Source organism: Protopterus annectens, chromosome 5.part1 (assembly GCF_019279795.1).
Source record: "Protopterus annectens isolate FY-2018-M chromosome 5.part1, PAN1.0, whole genome shotgun sequence".
Taxonomy (NCBI): Eukaryota; Metazoa; Chordata; order Ceratodontiformes; family Protopteridae; genus Protopterus; species Protopterus annectens.
The window spans coordinates 708,618,935-708,638,682 of NC_056736.1; the positions used below are offsets into that span (position 1 = coordinate 708,618,935).

Sequence of the window (19,748 nt, forward strand, 5' to 3'; positions counted from 1 at the left end):
CTGACGCACAACCTTCAATGAAGGTACGCCCATTCATGCATGTCTCCACACAGGAGACGCTCTAGCTGAGAATCGAACATGACAACATCTTACTGTGAGGCAACAACGCTACCGCAGCACCACCACCGCAGTTATCAATGATACCACAGTACAAGCAGAAAATGATTGATTTCAACAATTGGCTAAGTTTCTGGTGTCATTCTAAGAGGATCCAGTATCTATCTGCCTGGGATGACATGATTGACAGACCTCGATGCTTTGCCAGAGATGGGCTGCATCTGTCACCCCTGGGCTTCTGGATATTGGCTATGGCTCTTGCCACCCCTATAGTGCCTTTTTTAGGTGGTGTTCCAAAAACCAAATTACCACTGTAACAGCTGCAAACAAATTCAATCTGAGGGTCATGCTGCTCAATGCTAGAAGTCTAAATCTCAAAATGCACTCGCTCAAAGCACTCCTTAAAATGGAGAACATCAACATTTGTGCTGTAACAGAGACCTGGTTCAAGGCAGCAGAAAGCACCCTAGCACTACCAGGCTATAACTCATTCCACACCTTTCGGCCCCAGAACTTGGACCGAAGCTCCAAAGGTGGTGGTGTTTCCATATTCATAAAGGATGTGCACACCTCCAGACTGGTAGCCCAACATAACCATCAGAGATACTTCAGGTGCAGCTAACATTAGGTAAGACAGCGATTTAGGCCATGGCTTGCTATAGGTCCCCAACCATGTCCCAAGACTCACACTCCACGTTCCTAAGCACCCTGGAGAATATTAGGGTCCACCCTAACACTCTTATACTGGGTGACTTCAACTACCCCTCCATTAACTGGGAAAACTACTCATGTACCAATACACTTGCCCAACGTTTCCTGGAATTCATTAATTCCAGTGCCCTGGACTAGCTCGTTCTTACCCCCACTAGAGATAGCAACATCCTTGACCTGGTCATTATTAACATGGGTGAACATTGCTCTACACCAAAAGTCAGCTCCTTCCTGGTTAGAGCCGACCACAAACTAATCACCTTGGAAATCCACAACCCTCCCACCCCACCCCACCCTCGCAAAGGTAACTGCCATGAAAAACTTCTCCAAAGCTAACTTTGGGCTCCTAAAGACAGAAGTGGCTAACTTCACGGCACCCATGCAAATGGAGAATAGCTGCATGACCGCCGAATAATACACCAATGCAACTGTACGAACACGCACACAAATGCATGAATCTCACCATACCCAATAGAACCAGGACGCTGTCCTCCAAAAAAAGGAAGCCAATCTGGTGGTCCACAGCCATAAAAAAACTCTACAACAGAAGGAGGAAATGGAATAAGGTGAAGTCTCAAGATTGGAAAAATTCCCTTATCAACCTCAACAAAAAGTTGAGATCCCCTCATCAAAACCTCTAAAGATAGCTATGAAAACAGAATTGCAGCAGATAGTAAAGACAACCACAAGGCCTTCTATAGTTATGTAAAGAATCTCCATGGCAATACCCAGATTTGCTCTGAGCTACTGCATAATGGTACCTCCTATACCGAGCCAACAGATATTGCCAATATAATGGCCAACAGATTCAGAGCCAACTTTACCTCTCTCCCCCCAAAGGGCCAATCACAATACAGTAGATTGCCAGGCACTCAGTATTACAGCTGCACAGGTTAAAACAGCACTGTCCAAGGCCAAGAATACAGATTCTATGGGACCTGACAATATCCCTGGCTGTGTTCTACATGAACTACAGAGTGAACTAGCACCTCACCCATGTGCCCTGTTCAATCACAACCTCAATTCAGACTTTGTCCCTACCGAATGGTGCACTGCTACAGTAATCCCTCTCCACAAAGGAGTAGCAACTACAGACCCTGGGAACTATCACCCCATTAGCCTGATGAGTCTGATATGCAAAGCTATGGAACGCATCATCATGGACCTAATAAACAAGGATATAGGGAATCTCCAAACTCCGGATCCCGCACAGTTTGGTTTTCTGAAGGGTAGATCATGCCTGTTCAACTTGGTCAACTTCTTTGAGTCAGTCACCAGAGCTGTGGATGAAGGCAATGTGGTTCATACAGCCTCCACCTTGATATCGCCAAGTCCTTTGATACCATTCCCCACTCAGGAATCATAGAAAAACTCACTAAGCTAGGCATCAACCCCTATATCACTAGGTGGGTTGCAAACTGGCTCACAGTTAGAACCAACAGTGTGGAAGTAGCTGACTCCAAGTCAGACTTCCGATCAGTCACAAGTGGAGTCCCACAGGGTTCGGTCCTGGGTCCTCTCCTGTTTGGTATCTACTTCTCTGAAGTCCAGGCAAACATGAAAGGACTCTGGCTGGCAAAGTTCCCAGACAATTGCAAGTTGGGAGCTATTATTAACTCCCCAAGTGATGTTGGCATCCTACAGAAAGGTCTCACTGAGACCAACAACTGGCGTCAGAACCATGGCCTTAAGCTCAATGCCAAAAAATGGGTCATCATCCCCTTTGGGAAAAACCCGGTTCCCATGAATTACCACATTGATGGTAGTCTGCTGAACACAGAAGGCATTATAAGAGAATAAGAGATCTGCAAACACAGGTTGACAGCAACCTCTCTTTTGACCACCACATTGCCACTGTGGTCAGAAAGCCGTTCTGTGTGGCAGATCTCATTACTAAGGGTTTTGCATCCAGGAAGAAAGAGGTCATTGTCTCCCTCTACTCTTCTCTCATTAGGCCAATCATCGAGTACAATGACCCATTTGGCATGTACCTCACTAAACACCTGCAACAACTGGAGAGGCCACAAAAGTACCTCACAAAGAGGATCCTAGGCCTTAAACACTTGTCCTATATGGACAGACTCAAAAAAACCCCAACTATTCTCTGTCTCATATCGCTTACTTAGAGGCGATCTCTGTTTGACTTACAAAGCCATGTCTGACCCAGCTCTGTTAGAAATGCTACATCTAAAAAAATCCCAATGCCTCCACAACCACATGCTCCAGAGACCTCAACCTCATTACCAAAAATCAACAGAATGTACTGGAGGGACAGGTTCATAACCCAGAGACTGCCCGTGCTGTGGAATAGACTTCCCATATGTGTCAAACAGAGCACTTCACTAGCCCTCTTTAAGAGAAATCTTGATGAGTGGATGGGAAATATAAAATTCACCTTGGCGATCACTCCAGTGGCTTTACGCGACAGAGGCACTGGGGACTAAGGTCGGGTGGGACGATGCCAGGGTAATCCATGATGCCAGAGTAATCCTATGAACTAGGCTTGTAAAGGCTCCAGGGCCATTAGCCTAATACACACCTATGACCCTATGAACCTATGTAGGGCTTTTATCTCAGAAGGTATTTGCACCAGTGAAACACACAAACACTGCAAATGGTGTGGAACCCACAACAGTATAGGAAAATTGTGTTCAGAAAATTATAAAAAAATAGTAACATACAAAAAAATCAGCGACAGTGAAATGCACTTCCTTACATGGAAAGACCTTCTCACCTTAGCAAACCTACTTTACACTTCACCTGCATGGATTCCCTATAAGTGGAAGAGGGTGAGGAATCTTTGTCCTCCTTTATTAAAAGATTCATAGGAGGGGAAACCACAACAGTATATAAAAATTTGTTCAGATTATAAAATAGAGGTAATCCAGAAGGTCCAAGTCAAGTCTGGTATCCCACCTGTGACCCAGAGGATGACAGGACTAGCAAGAAACAGAGTACAAATGATCTGGGAGACTCTGTCTCTGATACCCTCCCTGTAGGAGAAGGTGCCTTATTGCAGTTTATTTTAGTTAAGAAGGTAGATGGACAACTGTTTTTGTTCTAATGTGGAGCAGCATACCTGTATCACATTATTTAGGGCTCTTATAAAAATAAAAATAAATTATAAATTATAAAAATAAATAACGTACAAAGAAGCAACAATAGTAAAGCACACTTTATTACATTGTAGGACATGTTCACTTCAGCAAAACTGGATTACCCTTCACCTGCACGGATTACCTATAAAGGTAAGAGGGTAAAGAATCGTTTTCCTCCTCAGTCAAAGGAGGGAGCAGTTTTGGAGTTTAGAGCCTTTTTACACAATCAGTTATATTTGTCAATCATCAGGCTTGCCTCCACAAGATGCTAAATTTAGTAAAACAGCTACTATAATTATTATGAACTAAGACCAGCCAACACCTGAAATGTCCTTCCCTAAGAAGATTTATCAGAAACTCTTATCATAAGCTGTGAGAAGTGTTTCTTCTGTAGTAAGATTTGTGGAATAAGAGTTTGGGATATCCGGATTCAGATGAACTTTTGTATAAATTCAATAAAGAAAACAACTCTGTTAGTCTTTATCGTCAGATCCCATAATGTTGGCTCCAGAGCAGAATGTGTGGAAATCCAAATGTTATGATTTACTATTAGTGATCTTTCTTCAAAGAAGTGCTTTTATGTTAAGTATCTTGCAGAAATGTATTTTCTAAGGTTCTAAGAGTTTAAGTATTCCATTTATAAGTGCATTATTCACCATAGTCAATGCCAAATAACTAAAAAAAAAAAAAATTAAGCCTTATGTTATAAAATCCATGCAGAAGTGTAGTTAATGGATCAATGAAGCCTTTTAGGTATTTCTGTATTGGCACGGATTTAAAGATATATCTTTTTTTTGTGAGAAGAGTGAATGAATGTAAATCTAAGCAAGATAATCGGGAACTTTGACAGTGAAAGCCATTCTGTATTTAGATATTTAAAAAAAGTGGCCTTTCCTGTATGTCTTCTACTTTTTTGTCAATGAATTAATCTACTTTATAGTTAATGAATTAAAAAAAAACATGTTTTCCAAGATTCCTTAGCACAGGGTATTATTGTAAGTGCAAATGTTCATCTCAAAGTCACCTAAACTAACATTTTTCTTTTGTTACGGGGCATGAGCACGCCCTGATATTTTATTTTCTGATAATAGGCAAGCAATACCAAGAAATGTTCACTTATTTTCTGCAAACAAATATGACTGTTAAAGAAAAATATACAGTGTAGTAGACTAAGAACACTTTTTTAGATCACAGCTAGTTTAAAATGAGGACCAGAATTCCAAAAAATAACCATGCCAGTATTACTTGAGCAATGCCGTACTGTCTAATAGTGCAATAGTGACAGTACACAATTTCAAGCCATGGTAAAGCTGTAGTGCACAACATCTCATTAAACATGTAAACATGCGTGCACAGAAGGATGCACAGTACCTGTCTGCTGTGGTGCTAACACCTCCAGTCCTTCCAATGAAGTGAAACTATGTATGCTATCAAAAAATGACATATACCTTTTTTCACACTGCTGCCCATATAGCATAGTAGATTTGTTCATCATGGTAGAGTTATTGTTTGAATCTACCTTACTGTCAAGGGAGCCCGCAGGATTTTTTCCAGGGGGGTGCAAAACCCAGAGCCCCGCCCATGCAGCCCCGCCCACGTAGCCCCACCCCTACCCCCGCTGCCCCTCCCCCTACCCCACACAGCCCCGCCCCCACACAGTCCCTCACATACATACACACACAGCCATTCCAGCAGTGTCCCATTACTTGGTTATTTCTCATCATTTGCCACAGACACTGTTCAAATCTATCAGTATGCATACTGTCTTATGCTTTACTTCTACAATGATTACAGATATTTGGATTTAATTCACAACTTTTATTTCAAATTTTATAGCAGAAACACTGCAGCATTTCACATTTACTAAACAAAGCAACAGTCTTGCAATGAAAACAGACTTAGCATTAAAACTTCTCTGCTTTTGATACTCACATTGATGGAAACAGCATTGAAACCCACATTCAAAGAGAATGACAAGAGAATGAATGGAATAATAGTGGCCTACATACTTATAATTTGTGCAGTAATTATATGAGGTTGGTGACTTTATGCACAGCCTTCATTGCCAGCAATGGTCATAATACCTGTAACCATATGAAGTTGTATATTGTTGACAATATAATTTTAACAAATGCAGGGATTGAGGTTTTCAATGTCCCAAACAATAAAGTAGCATTACATGGTTGTCATGTTACTTGTTTATGCCATTCCACCTCTTTCCTATTTTAATCTCTATGTTGTCCATTTTGTTTGTGTAATTAGTTGAAAAACTCACATAAACACATGTGGGCATAAATGGCTTATAAAACAATTTTCCAACTTTTCTAAATTATCTATTGCATGATATTTGCCATATGCCATCATCGGTCAACAATGAACAGAGAGTAATGACCTTTTTACCCTTTAGTTTAATGTTAGTTGGGATGTTTTGTAGGCATCTTAACTTTTGCAGGCATCAACTGGGTTTAAATACCCTGTGTTTCTGAAGTACAACCAAACTATGCCCTTACAATGTGCTGAAGTCAGAAAAAGGCAGAAACATGCATGTCCACAGCTAGTGAGGTTTGGCTTTCTTGGTTGGAATGTAACCATAAAGAATTAAAAAGTAAAAAAGTCATGGACATTCAGAAGCCATGTACATGATACACTTGATGTCATTAAGCGGTCATTTTAATATGTCACATAGGCCTGGATTACAAGAGGTTTAATGTATCACACAGTGAAAGCTCTAACTTGGCTAGGAATTTCTTGAAGTTTTTACTGAATGGTTGGTCTGTGTGAACTTTTACCCTTTGGTTTTAAGGCTAGTTATTATCATATAACAAAAAATGAAGAAAATGCCCAAGCATTCTCTAAGAATTTGCCATTAGTCGCACACCAAACTTTAGAATCCTTGCAGGTCAGTAAACAAATCTAGCATTCAAAACAACACAAACTTAACATGCAAGAGGATTATGTTCTCTGTAACAGATGGCAAGGTTCAATGTATTAATGATAGGAATTTTTCATTTAATTGCACTGAGTGCATGCTTCTAATCAACTGAAAGTGGGATTTTGTACAATATTGTTTCCACCCTTTAATGGCAGTCCTTTACAAGGATCATCTTTGGACACTTTTTCCTCTGTGAGTTGCAATGACATACCTGAATAAATGACACTCTGTTTGTCAGACTGTGACTGAGTTATGCATGGGTTTAAATCCTGTCAGGTGGATTTGCTTTATATTGATGACCACTATTATGATAAAGTGAAATGTTTTGTTGACTTGTGAAAGGTATGTAGCATGCATAGCTAATATTCTGCTTAGTGATATTTAACATGTTACCAAGTGACAAAAGCAGAACACACAGCCCCACACACACACACACACACACACACACACACACACACACAGGTCCAAGACATTAAAATAATATATCTTTTAATTTTGAAATTGTGTACGATGCTTGTAAAAAAGCTGCAGTATTAGGCATAGGTGGAAGCAAATAACAGTTCTCATCTTATGAACTGAAGAAAAATTATTTGGCCATACTAATAATTTGTTGATTGTTTTGCAAGTGAGATTAAACTGGAGGCACTCCAGAAAGCAATAATGATATCCATGACGTGGCAGAGTTGAAGATGTTAAGATTTGCACTGGGTGTGACGAGGATGGACAGGATTAGGAATAAGTATATTAGAGGGTCAGCCCAGGTTGGAAGGTTTGAAGACAAAGCCAGAGAGGCAAGATTACATTGGTATGGAAAAGTGCTGAGGAGGGATGCAGACTATATTGGGTAAAAGATGCTAAGGATGAAGCTGCCAGGTAACAGGAAAAGAGGAAGGCCTAAGATAAGGTTTATGGATGTGGTGAGAGAGGACATGCAGGCGGTTGGTGTGACAGAGCAAGATGCAGAGGACAGGAAGAAATGGAAACAGTTGATCTGTTGTGGCGACCCCTAACAGGAGCAGCCGAAAGAAGAGGAAGAAGATTAGAAAGATGATAAAGTATACAAAAACTACAAAATGGCAGAAGAATTTAACACTATTACGATGAAAACAAAAGACTAAACAATTAGAATGAAATAAATAATGATTTGTTTATGGTATATATGAAGTTATAAGTATGGAAGAGTTTAATCCAAATCCATGAGTTATTTTCCAAATATGTAAAAGCTACAGAAAAAAATAATTTTACTGAAACAGTAATAGATTAAAGTTCACTGCTATATTTGTGACTATGTCTATTTGCTTAAAAATGGAGATACAATTATTGAAGTCTAAGGTTGTTTATTTTTGATGCATGCATATTTTCCTGAAAAACATTAACAAAGGACATTACTTCTGAAAATCTAGAGTGTGGGGGAGGAATGTAATGTGGAGTGAACAACTAAGTCACCAGCAGTGTCTCTCAGGGCTCTAAGTGACTAACTTACGTTGTGAGCCAAATTCATTAACAAACTCTGCCAATAACTGCAAATTGGAAGCAGTTATTAAATCCCATTCCACTACTCATATCTACCAGCAAGGGATGGACCAAAGGCATGCTTGGTATGTTAATCATGAGCTTACCCTCTACCCTCAGTGCCAACAAATGGAAACTCTATCATCACTACAACTCATTTTGTAAATCACATTCCACTGAAATCAGACACAGTCATCAGGGACTTTGGAGAGCTGTAACTAGGAAAAAGCATCTGTTAGGTAGTACAAACACTTGCCAATAGAGTGCAAGGACAGTAGTGACATTCATTTAAGAAGCTGCAGGTGAAACCATAGCTTCTTTGAGTGCCAATACTGCATTTGCAGAGCTCAGTGGATGAGCTTTTCTGTGTTCAGCTTTGGAAAAGCTTTTCTTTCCTTTAGTTTGGACTGTGGGGTGCCATTCTAGGGAAATGTTCAAGGCATTACAAGGGCTAACCATGGCTCTGGTCTTGGGTACCTAAGACTCTTCTTTGATAAACACATTTCTGTGATACTTACAAAATAATTCTTGTTTGTGCAACTTATACTTTGTAGTATCTCTCAGAGGTCCAGATAAGTTATAGTCCCACTTTGCACCTCTTACTTTTTAAGTCTATCATTGAATATACTGCCTTCTTCAGTATGATCCCCACTAAGCATGTAAAGTGTTGCAAGAAGTCTTATAGCTTCCTCAAGAAAATACCTCCAGTCATAGTACATTCACATGCTCTGATAAGGATAAAGCTGCTAGTCTATCTATTCAGTATAACAAGTGCATAAATCAATGTAGACCTCTCCTGAAAAATGTGGTTCCTCATTCCTATTATATGGACAGAGGCTGAGGTATTCACACATAAAATACGAGTAACCATAACACTTATTCATAAACAAATAAAGTGCTGATAGTCCTATACCATGGCAAAGAAATCCGAGGCAGTCTATACAATTATTGACAAGTGGCAGCATCTATGCCACCCCATACAGACACACAGACACACAGACACACACACACACACACACACACACACACACACACACACACACACACACACACACACACAAACACACAAACACACAAACACACACACACAAACATTTCAACCTCTTAGCTCAAGAATCAAGAAGAAAGCTAGAAAAAAAATTGGAGACAAAGGACAAAAATCAAGGACAGATACCAACCATATATTTTACAAAGCCTATTATTCCAGCAACTTTCTATTGGCAAGCTTGTTATGAAGGCTATACACAAGAACTCAAAGCATTTATGGTGAAAACAGAAATCCACTGAATATCTTACATTTAGTTAAAATACAGCACTGATTAAGAAGACACTGAAGCATCAATAATGCATTATTATGAATGATTTCAACTACCCAACAAAAAAGGGAGTAAATCCCATATTCCATAATCAGGGATGTATTTTAAATATAGCTCTTTCCTAAGGCTGTTATAATAGTGGGGCTTGCATTAACTTGCATTTCTAAAGAATATGAAATCTGACAATAAATGTATATGCACCAGGAGAAAGTTTTTAAACAGATGTAGACAGATGCCCCCAGTTGTCTCTGCAGTCCATTAACTATTACATTAGTGATGTCAGGCATCTGGCTATCACATACCAGCTTTCTGATCGGAGAGTTTCAATGTCACTAGACATGCTGCCTTTTGAGTAGGCAGTGCAGGTGCCATTCTGAGAACTGCTCAAGTCATGCTATAGGCAAGAATGAGTTAAAGTCAAATATAGTACACCACAGCATCTGTAGCACAATTCATGCTGCAGATGCAGGCCACCTGTAGATGTGACATCCATTTTTGTCAGTATATCTGCTGATATAATGTGAACCGGGAGTTATTAATTGCACAGTTGCACCATGATCGTGTAATTGTGATGAAGTGGTTATTACTGAACAGCATGTAAAAGTGCTGTAGTGCAATGATAGAATAAATGTTAATAAAGTGTAATTTGCACATACTACATTAGCTGTATTATACATGTATTGTACCTAGTTTTTGAGATGTATGGATTGCATGTCACACTGCTAAAATGCAAACTATTTTGGATTTGAACCCCTCCTTGTCTAGCACAAATTATCTTGACTTATATACCAGTTAATTGTGCCACAGATGAAGTTCTACAATCACTGACAGAAAGCACACATTTCAATGGCTATCATTAACTGGTATGTGAATGAGAATGACCATGGTTATGAGGGATTACAACAGTAAGGGAATCAAAAACTTCCTACTGTGAAACTGTCCCATCAAGTAGACCTTTTTACATCACTTCTCTACAGTAAGTCATTACTGCATGTCACTAATTTCTTTTCACAATGATACACCACACTAGATTTAAACCACTGTCAGCCTAAGTAATTTTTTGACTTGTGCACTAGCTCCTGACACCACTAAAGAAATTATGTAACAGATGTCAGAAGGCACAGATTTGAAAGAAGTGGTACAAAATTACAGGAGAATGTCAAGGGATCAGTGTTAGATACCAGTAATCAGTGTAACATAACCCTCTGCATACATTTCTGACAAGTTAAACATTACATCATAGGTTCATAGGTTCATACTAGGCTATCTGCCCGAGGGCATTTACAAGCCTAGCCCATAGTTTTGTGGCTTACGCCACCCCTTTAGTATGGGGAACTATACCCATTATTTTGCTGTGCAATGAGCAATCAAGACTGTTACAATTAAACTAATAGTACCCTGGATCTCTCTTAGGCATTCCAGTTGCTCTCTATGAACCCCAAGATTCCTTTCATTCTGGTCTGGAACTGCAAAGAGAGGGTATATTAAAAATGTGTATGATACCATGCATTAACAGGTTGTAAATATAGGTGAGGTTACATTTACAGTACCAAGATGCTTACCAGGGTCAATGGCCAAAGCGTTCAGGATTTTGACTGTTATCACTATGTGTGGGATGCAAGTAGCATGGGTAACAGACTTCTCCAAATGATTACAGGCATCAGTTTTGTATATAGACCCCTGTAGGAGCCTGCAGATATAATGCTTACTGAGGGTCACAGAAAGATCTGTCTTTTGTCGCACTACATCTGTGGTCTAAAAGGAGCACTGCCTTTCACTTCCCAGCCACAAGTCTCTCCATGTAAGCTGTTAGGATAATGGCACTGAATTAGTACCCAAACAAACTATGCAATTCACACTCTTTGCACAGAGATAGGAAAAGGTGAGAACTGCATTTTCATGATGGATGATGAAACAAATGTAATACATACACTCTCCTGTTAATGCTCCACTGACATGGTAAGGTGTTAAATATTGCAGACCCTGGTATCTGTTTGTTGCTGATAATATATGCTCAATAGAACTCCAGCTTAAGCTTGTTGATAATGGCTTAGCAGATGCATTTACCTGGACAGATTTAAATTCCACAGCATGCTCACATGGAATGATTTGAAAAACATTTGAGTTGAGCATACTCATCAGGACCACTATGGAAAAACACCTAATATACTAATGGTTAGATAACCCTAACTGTCTAGCTCTTATAAATTTACATGTCTACAGCTTCTATATTCCATAGGAAGCACACAGTTGCAAGTGACTGCCAACAGTATGGTGGCATACAAGAAGGGCATTTTTAATAAAGACTCTCCACATGCCATACTGCAGTACTGTACATCTCATATGGAGGATAATTCATGTGAGGTGATACAGTTTAAATATTTAGTAGTCAAAATGTAATGGGGTTTCAGTTTCAGACATGGAGGTGCAGTCCAGAGCACCACTCACTCTCACACACTCAAGTGAAGTGTGCCACGCCAGTTTTGCGTTTTGGCGCCAAGTGTTCAGTCAGTCACCTTCAAAAGTACAAAAAAAAAACAACCTACCTTCTCTTCTTGTAATAATACCAACACCATACGCACCACCACCAGTCCAGTTCTTCCACCACTCACCACACGAAACACGATGGTTTGGTTCGCTCCTCCTGAGCATGAAATCGTCAAATTCCACTTCCACCGATGTCCACCTGCAGTCAGTCTTCTTCCATCAAATTGCAAGTTGCAATTGCAACTCTGTGACGCGAATAACGCGCGATTACTTGAAGTCGAGTTGTCTTCATGTCAGACTCGCGTCAGTCATGTGACTGCCTGGCACGCCATCTCCAGTAACAGTTCAGGCGACGGGGAAAACGGGCTAAAAAACAAAGTAAGTGGGAAAAAAAAAAGTCTGTATAGCGGAAAAAAAAAAAAAAAAAGTGTGTATAGCGCTAAGTGTGTATAGCGCTAAGAAAATCCAGGGGGGTGCAAGTGCACCCCCTTGCACCTGCCTGCGGGCGCCCTTGCTTACTGTTCAGATGCTGGCAGTATTCCCAGGAAGAAAGTATATGGCTAATTTGTATTAGCCATGTCTCTCCATAAACTGCTGCATTTGCATATGGCTTTGCTAGGGGGATTACTGTCCATACCACAGTCCAGTGTCTTCATACCGCTGTAGTGGTTCAGTGGTGTATGAATCATTCAGCCATAATGCACTGCGAAAACCTGCAGAAGAAAGGTTAATGCAGTCCATTATGTCTTTCAGAATCTTAGGTATTTATTTATGTTGTTTTTTTTTGCTTACAAACACGACTAGAAATAAAGTCATGTATTTCTATTTCATTTTTTTTTTGCTTCCATAGATACACTGTATGTATTTACAACAATAAATAATAAAGACTAGGAGTTGTAAAAACCCTTTTCTATTTTGTTCTGAAAACAATCTTCTGTCATAGGTTCATAGCTTCATAGGTAAGTACTGGGCTAGCTGCCCTTGCAGGCCATTTTAAGCCCAGCCAGTTTCCCTTTTTGTGACTTGAATTAACCTAACCCATTTCGTTATAGATTGACCTTACCAATTCCTTGGTTGGTAATTATATGTTACCCTTAATTAGAATAACTAGGTTTATACCATAAACAATATGAGAGGACCCACATTATTGGAAGACAGTACTTGTTTTTGTCCTCTCTGTTGTATTTTGTGCACTGTATCAGTTTACTTCTGTGAATCAAAGATTGGTACCATGCCTATGTTTTAATTTTTTTTATCTGTTTACTTAGATTTGGCCTAGGTCATGCTGAAGCTAGTTTACATCATTACACTATCCCAGTTATTAAACAGTAAATTAAAATAAATGCAGGTCTGTAGGTCACAGCGTAACAGCTGTGTGTTTAAACCATTGTGCAGTACAGCAGCTGAATGGTCTACACAATCTGATGGTGTCTGTGTGTTTATCCCCAAAGCTGTAACTAAACATTTCCTAATTATACCCATCCTGTAGTATCTCCCAAACCTTGGAATAATCCTCTTCAGTTATCTGAAAGTGCTTGCCTGTCGTCTTACCACTCTAGTTTCGCAGCTCTCAGCAATCACTTATCACAGAACTAAAGCAACACTTCTGTGACACTGAATGCTAACAATAAACGTATTTATTAATTCATGAAATCATAGAGAAGTGACCTATATCCCTAAACCATCTAAACTGCAAGCTTTTAGCATGCTTTGGCCATGCAAATAACCTGCCTTTTTATCAGCGGAACAGAAGTGTATAGCTTGTGACACTGAAGTTAATGGTAATTGGACATTCCATGTAAATGTTTGGATTTCAGAGTCATACTGGATATATGCAATTATGATAATTTTTTGTTATTACTAAAATGTATCCTTTGTTATCATCTGACAGGTGAGAGACTATTCTGGGACATATACACTCAAGCTCATTCCTTGCACAACAGCTCCACATCAGGAGTACAGCATTCCACTCGTCTGTAATCCTCGAGAGCCAGTCACCTTTGATCTTGATATCCGATTTCAACAGGTAAAAAATCAATGAATGTATGCTGTTGTACAAGTTACTATTATGGACAGGTATGCAGCTCCAACAGGAATAAAGAAACAGGAGCTTTTTTTTTATTCTGCCATTTCTCCCACCTGCATTCAACACTGATTAAACATATAAATATTGTTGTAAATGTGTGCATAAAAATAAAGCCATGAAATATCAATAATTAATTGTAAGTATGCATGAACTTTTCAAATGGGTGTTAATATTTATGTTTAAGTTTGCACAAACTGTAACATTGTTAAACTTAGTTCTTAAAACAATGTATTTATGCATGCAGCGGTCTATTGATTAGCTGTATAAAGTTTACTAACCTTCATGCCCAGGTCATGGATGATATGCATTCCTGGATTAACCCATCTACCTGCTTATCAAATCTAAGTAAATAAAGAAATACAGTCTTTGTTCTGGTGCTAAAGCTTAGGGACATTTGATTAAGTTTGAAGAAAGGCGCCCAAAGCAAATATATAGTTAAATATCCAGGGACAGTGTGATATTAGGTGGTTAAGTATGTAGGGAGAGTGTGATATGCGATTAAGGATGGAGGGAGAGTATGATATCACATGATTAAGTAAGCAGGGAAGAGTGTAATATTATGCAGTTAAGCTTGTATGGAGACTGTGATGCTGTGTGATTGAATATGTAGGGACAGTGTGATATTGGAGAAGATATTGCTAATTTTCCTGTTCCTATTTTTTTATTGTAAATTATTTTATAGTTAGTGTCTAGCTGAAGGTTTCTTTTGCTACCGCTTTGTTTTTGATAGAGCATTATTATGTTGACTTAGGGAAGAGGATTAAGTGCATAATCTGATAATGACCTGTTTCCTGTAGTCCAGGGTTTGATTCTCACAGCTTCAGTTTGTCTGTTGTTTGAGTCTGGGCAAGTTACTTAACCAGACAGTGCTCTGGGAAAATTGGACAAGGCTTCTCCATGGTCTCCTGGACTATATGACCGGTAACTACCTATGAACCCAGTCAGTTCAGCCTGATCCTTGTTGCTTACGAGACACAGAAAACATAAAGATAGTAGCTGGGCAAATATAACATCATGTCATACCATTCAGGGTGGCTTCATCATAGGCAGTTTAATTGGATGCATATCCTGAATGACAGTTCTAGTGACCACAGATGTTTAATTTATTTTTATTAAAAAAACGTGTGGCAGTCAGTAGAGAGGATTAAGGCTATGAACTATTAGCATGCTGATTCCTGTGTGCCATGGTTTGATTCCCTCAGCCTCCATTTGCTTGCCGAGTGCCCTTGAGCAAGTCAGTTAACCAGACCATACTTTCGGGTAATTGGGAAATCAGGCTAGGCTTCTCAGTGGTAGTGTTCTGGATTGCACTGGGATGTTGGCTGATCTGTGGTTGCAGTTTGATTTGTGTTATAGACATGAATGCTGCAGACAGGTAGTGGGATGACCTTTTGACATAAGTGGTCTTTGCACTTTATTCACAGTTGTCAGTCTGTGGAGTTAGCATATATAATATAGCATACATATATTTATCTGTCTATATCTATCTATATCGCCTGCTCATTCTATTGGGCACTAAAAGATCAAACGGGGAAGACCATGACCTTAAACACTTAACACTTGAGTTAGCCTCTTTTCAGTGTCATCGCACTCACTTAATGCCTTGCAATATTCAGAGTATTCATCTTTTTTTACATCTTACTTTTAAAACTGGTAACATCTAGGACTAAACTGCAAATAACTGGAGATCTTATGAACTGCTTTTCAGGAATAAGCTTGAGACTGGGGCTCTGTATTGTTCCTGGTGAGAGATGGAGCAGAGGGGCATTGTCTCCTAGCATTCATAGATATTCCCAATCACGATAAACCCTGAAAAGTGCTTCTTATGAACGAGCAGAGGATTCAGCTACTGCTTTGCTTCTGGTGAGAGAGGGAGCAGAGGGACAGTGTTTCCTGCTGGGTTCTGATTGGGCAGTATGTATGGCCCTTCACTGAGTGGTCTGGTTGCAGTTTTAGTGAGAACCTCTCCAGGGCCTTTGTGCAACTTGGCTGTCTGTTGCATCCAACTGCTGTGAGTTCTGTTCAGGGTATCTAACATAGGAAGTGTAATGAACCCATAAACGTGTTCTAATAGTACTTCTCAGGAAGCAGCTTGCAACTAACGCTAGTCTTTTGCTTCTGGTGAGAGAAGGAACAAAGGATCATCGCTTCCTTGCTGCACATAGTAATGTAGTGACCCACATTGTCTCCACTACCAGACAGACAGCACCTCCAGTAATGAACTTCAAACCTCATAGATGCTATTCCCCATTCAGCCCTCATTACTAACCACCTGAAACCATGGATTTCTACTTTCTAGCCTACAGTTGTCTCGTGTTTACTAGGCACTGCCTGTTACTTAAAACAATTGACACAATGTATGAGAGATGCAGTTATTTAATGCTATTAGAAGCAAAAGTCTCACATGAAGATGGTACAAATAACACATTTATTTATTTATATTAGTTTTCCAGGTTACAGCAGTGGCACTGATCTCCATGGACCTTTTTCAGACTCAGGCTGGGAGTGATGTCTGCTTAAAGTGACTTGCTCAGAGTCACAAACGTAGGCATTGGAGGCTAACAGAATCAAATCTTGTCCTGCTGGACCACAGGAAACAGCTCATGAACAGCTCCTTAATCCTTTAAGCCAACTGCTAGACTAACAGATTATCAGTGCCATACAACACCACACTAAATCTGTCACACACACACACACACACACACACACACACACACACACACACACACAGTTCAGACCAAACACATAGACCTTGCTGAAGCTCTTAAAAGTAACCTACCTAATATACAAACAACTCCAAAATGTAAAAAGAAACAAGTTTCCTCACTAACATCACAAACACACAAATACAGGCAGCACACACATTGAAACATACATCAAAGAGTCACAGCATCTCAATTCAAAAGCCCATAAGGCAAACTTCCACACAATCCAACATCCTAGTCATAGGTGAATCCATAGTGAGGCACAGTGATGCACCAGTCATGACGCGGGCAAGTCGAGAGCCTCACTCAGTTGCCTATCAGGTGCCAGGATTCACCACATCACACATGCATTCAAATCCCTGCATCACAAGTACACGTGACATAGTCGTAATGAACGTGGGTATAAATGACTTGAGACTTACCTCCCTGGACTATATGAAGAGAGACATAATAGTGCTCTTTAAATATGTCTCTGCAACAAGTATGAACCTAGCCTTGAGCAGCATGTTATCATCACTAAGAATGATGCCACAATATGAACAAAACATTACTCCCCCCAAGATTTTCCGTAGCTTCTTGTGTCATTCAAAGGGGGGTCCAATATATATATATATATGTGTGTGTGTGTGTGTGTGTGTGTGTGTGTGTGTGTGTGTGTGTGTTTATATATATATATATATATATATATATATATATATATATATATATATATGGTTCCCCTTTATAATTGCGAAATACTGCAATCTCGACTTTCAGTATTTTGAGACCATAAAGGTGAAAATACCAAACCTTCACAATCCCGAAACTACAAATCCCGAACACACAATACACCATACCACACATAAACCACAGCAACCATCGCACAAACAGTAAAAGACAGTACACTCACACTCAGATATTCCACAGTCCCTCGCGCGTACACACTCACACACACACGCACACACACACACACACACACACACACACACACTCACACACACACGCACACACACACACATCACACACATCACACACACATCACACATAGACAAACACCAACACATCCAACAATTACACACTCATGCATTCACCTTCCTACCCTAACCCACACATACAATTGGCAAACAATCTCACATACACTCAAACTCCCATCCAAAACCCTTACAAAACACTCACTTACCTTAGATTTCATGTAAATCCATACACAACACCGAACAACAACCAAACCAAACAGCGCACGACACATAACATAAAGCCGTAACTGCGAATTTGAGATATTCGAATTTGAGATTATGCACTTTCGATGTTTTAAAAATTCGCCTTTGTGGTCTCAAAATACTGAAATTCACAATTTCAGTATTTCGCGATTATAAAGGGGAACTATATATATATATATATATATATATATATATATATATATATATATATATATCAGCCTGGGAGGAGATGGTAGACAGTCCAAACTGCTTCGACAGGGATGCCATGCACCTATCCCCCCAAGGATTTCATATTTGGGTAAAACTGCCCCTGTAGTGACTTTTTTTAGGCACCATCAGTCCTCAAAAGCTTCCATCATAACAAAATTGAATTTAAATAACATAAAGGTATTGATGCTCAGTGCTAGGAGTCTTAACAAAAAAATCCACTGCTTACAAGCATTCCTTACCCTAAAAAAACAATATATGCATCATCGAGCAGATTAAGTCGGTGCAGGCTTTTAACTCCTACCTCATATTCAGGCTGACTGCACTAGATGAAGGCACTAAAGACAGTGTTTTTTTAATATTTGTTATAACACCACTTCTAGACGATTACATTTTATCACATCATGGCTAACTCTAGGATGCCCTGTATGTCCCATCAGCTGATAATTCCTGTGTTACTAGTATGGAGTCCATACGCACTTACCCAAACACCATTCTCTGGGGGGGGACTTCAGCATTCCTGTGTTACTAGTATGGAGTCCATACGCACTTACCCAAACACCATTCTCTGGGGGGGGACTTCAGCATTCCTGTGTTACTAGTATGGAGTCCATACGCACTTACCCAAACACCATTCTCTGGGGGGGGACTTCAGCATTCCTGTGTTACTAGTATGGAGTCCATGCACTTACCCAAACACCATTCTCTGGGGGGACTTCAGCATTCCTGTGTTACTAGTATGGGTCCATACGCACTTACCCAAACACCATTCTCTGGGGGGGGACTTCAGCATTCCTGTGTTACTAGTATCGAGTCCATCGCACTTACCCAAACACCATTCTCTGGGGGACTTCAGCATTCCTGTGTTACTAGTATGGGTCCATGCACTTACCCAAACACCATTCTCTGGGGGGGGACTTCAGCATTCCTGTGTTACTAGTATGGAGTCCATGCACTTACCCAAACACCATTCTCTGGGGGACTTCAGCATTCCTGTGTTACTAGTATGGAGTCCATACGCTTACCCAAACACCATTCTCTGGGGGACTTCAGCATTCCTGTGTTACTAGTATGGAGTCCATACACTTACCCAAACACCATTCTCTGGGGGACTTCCAGCATTCCTGTGTTACTAGTATGGAGTCCATACGCACTTACCCAAACACCATTCTCTGGGGGGGGACTTCAGCATTCCTGTGTTACTAGTATGGAGTCCATACGCACTTACCCAAACACCATTCTCTGGGGGGGGACTTCAGCATTCCTGTGTTACTAGTGTGGAGTCCATACGCACTTACCCAAACACCATTCTCTGGGGGGGGACTTCAGCATTCCTGTGTTACTAGTATGGAGTCCATACGCACTTACCCAAACACCATTCTCTGGGGGGGGACTTCAGCATTCCTGTGTTACTAGTATGGTGTCCATACGCACTTACCCA

General features: G+C 40.1%; 1 protein-coding gene across 1 annotated transcript in view; it reads left to right on the plus strand.

Moving 5' to 3' along the window:
* Nucleotides 1-19,748, plus strand: part of FREM2 (FRAS1 related extracellular matrix 2) — a 1,424,491-nt gene that overhangs the window by 1,339,961 nt on the left and 64,782 nt on the right. Inside the window, exon 20 of the mRNA XM_044073334.1 lies at nucleotides 14,005-14,139. Coding sequence (XP_043929269.1) covers nucleotides 14,005-14,139 — 135 coding nt within the window. The remainder of the gene's footprint in view (nucleotides 1-14,004; nucleotides 14,140-19,748) is intronic.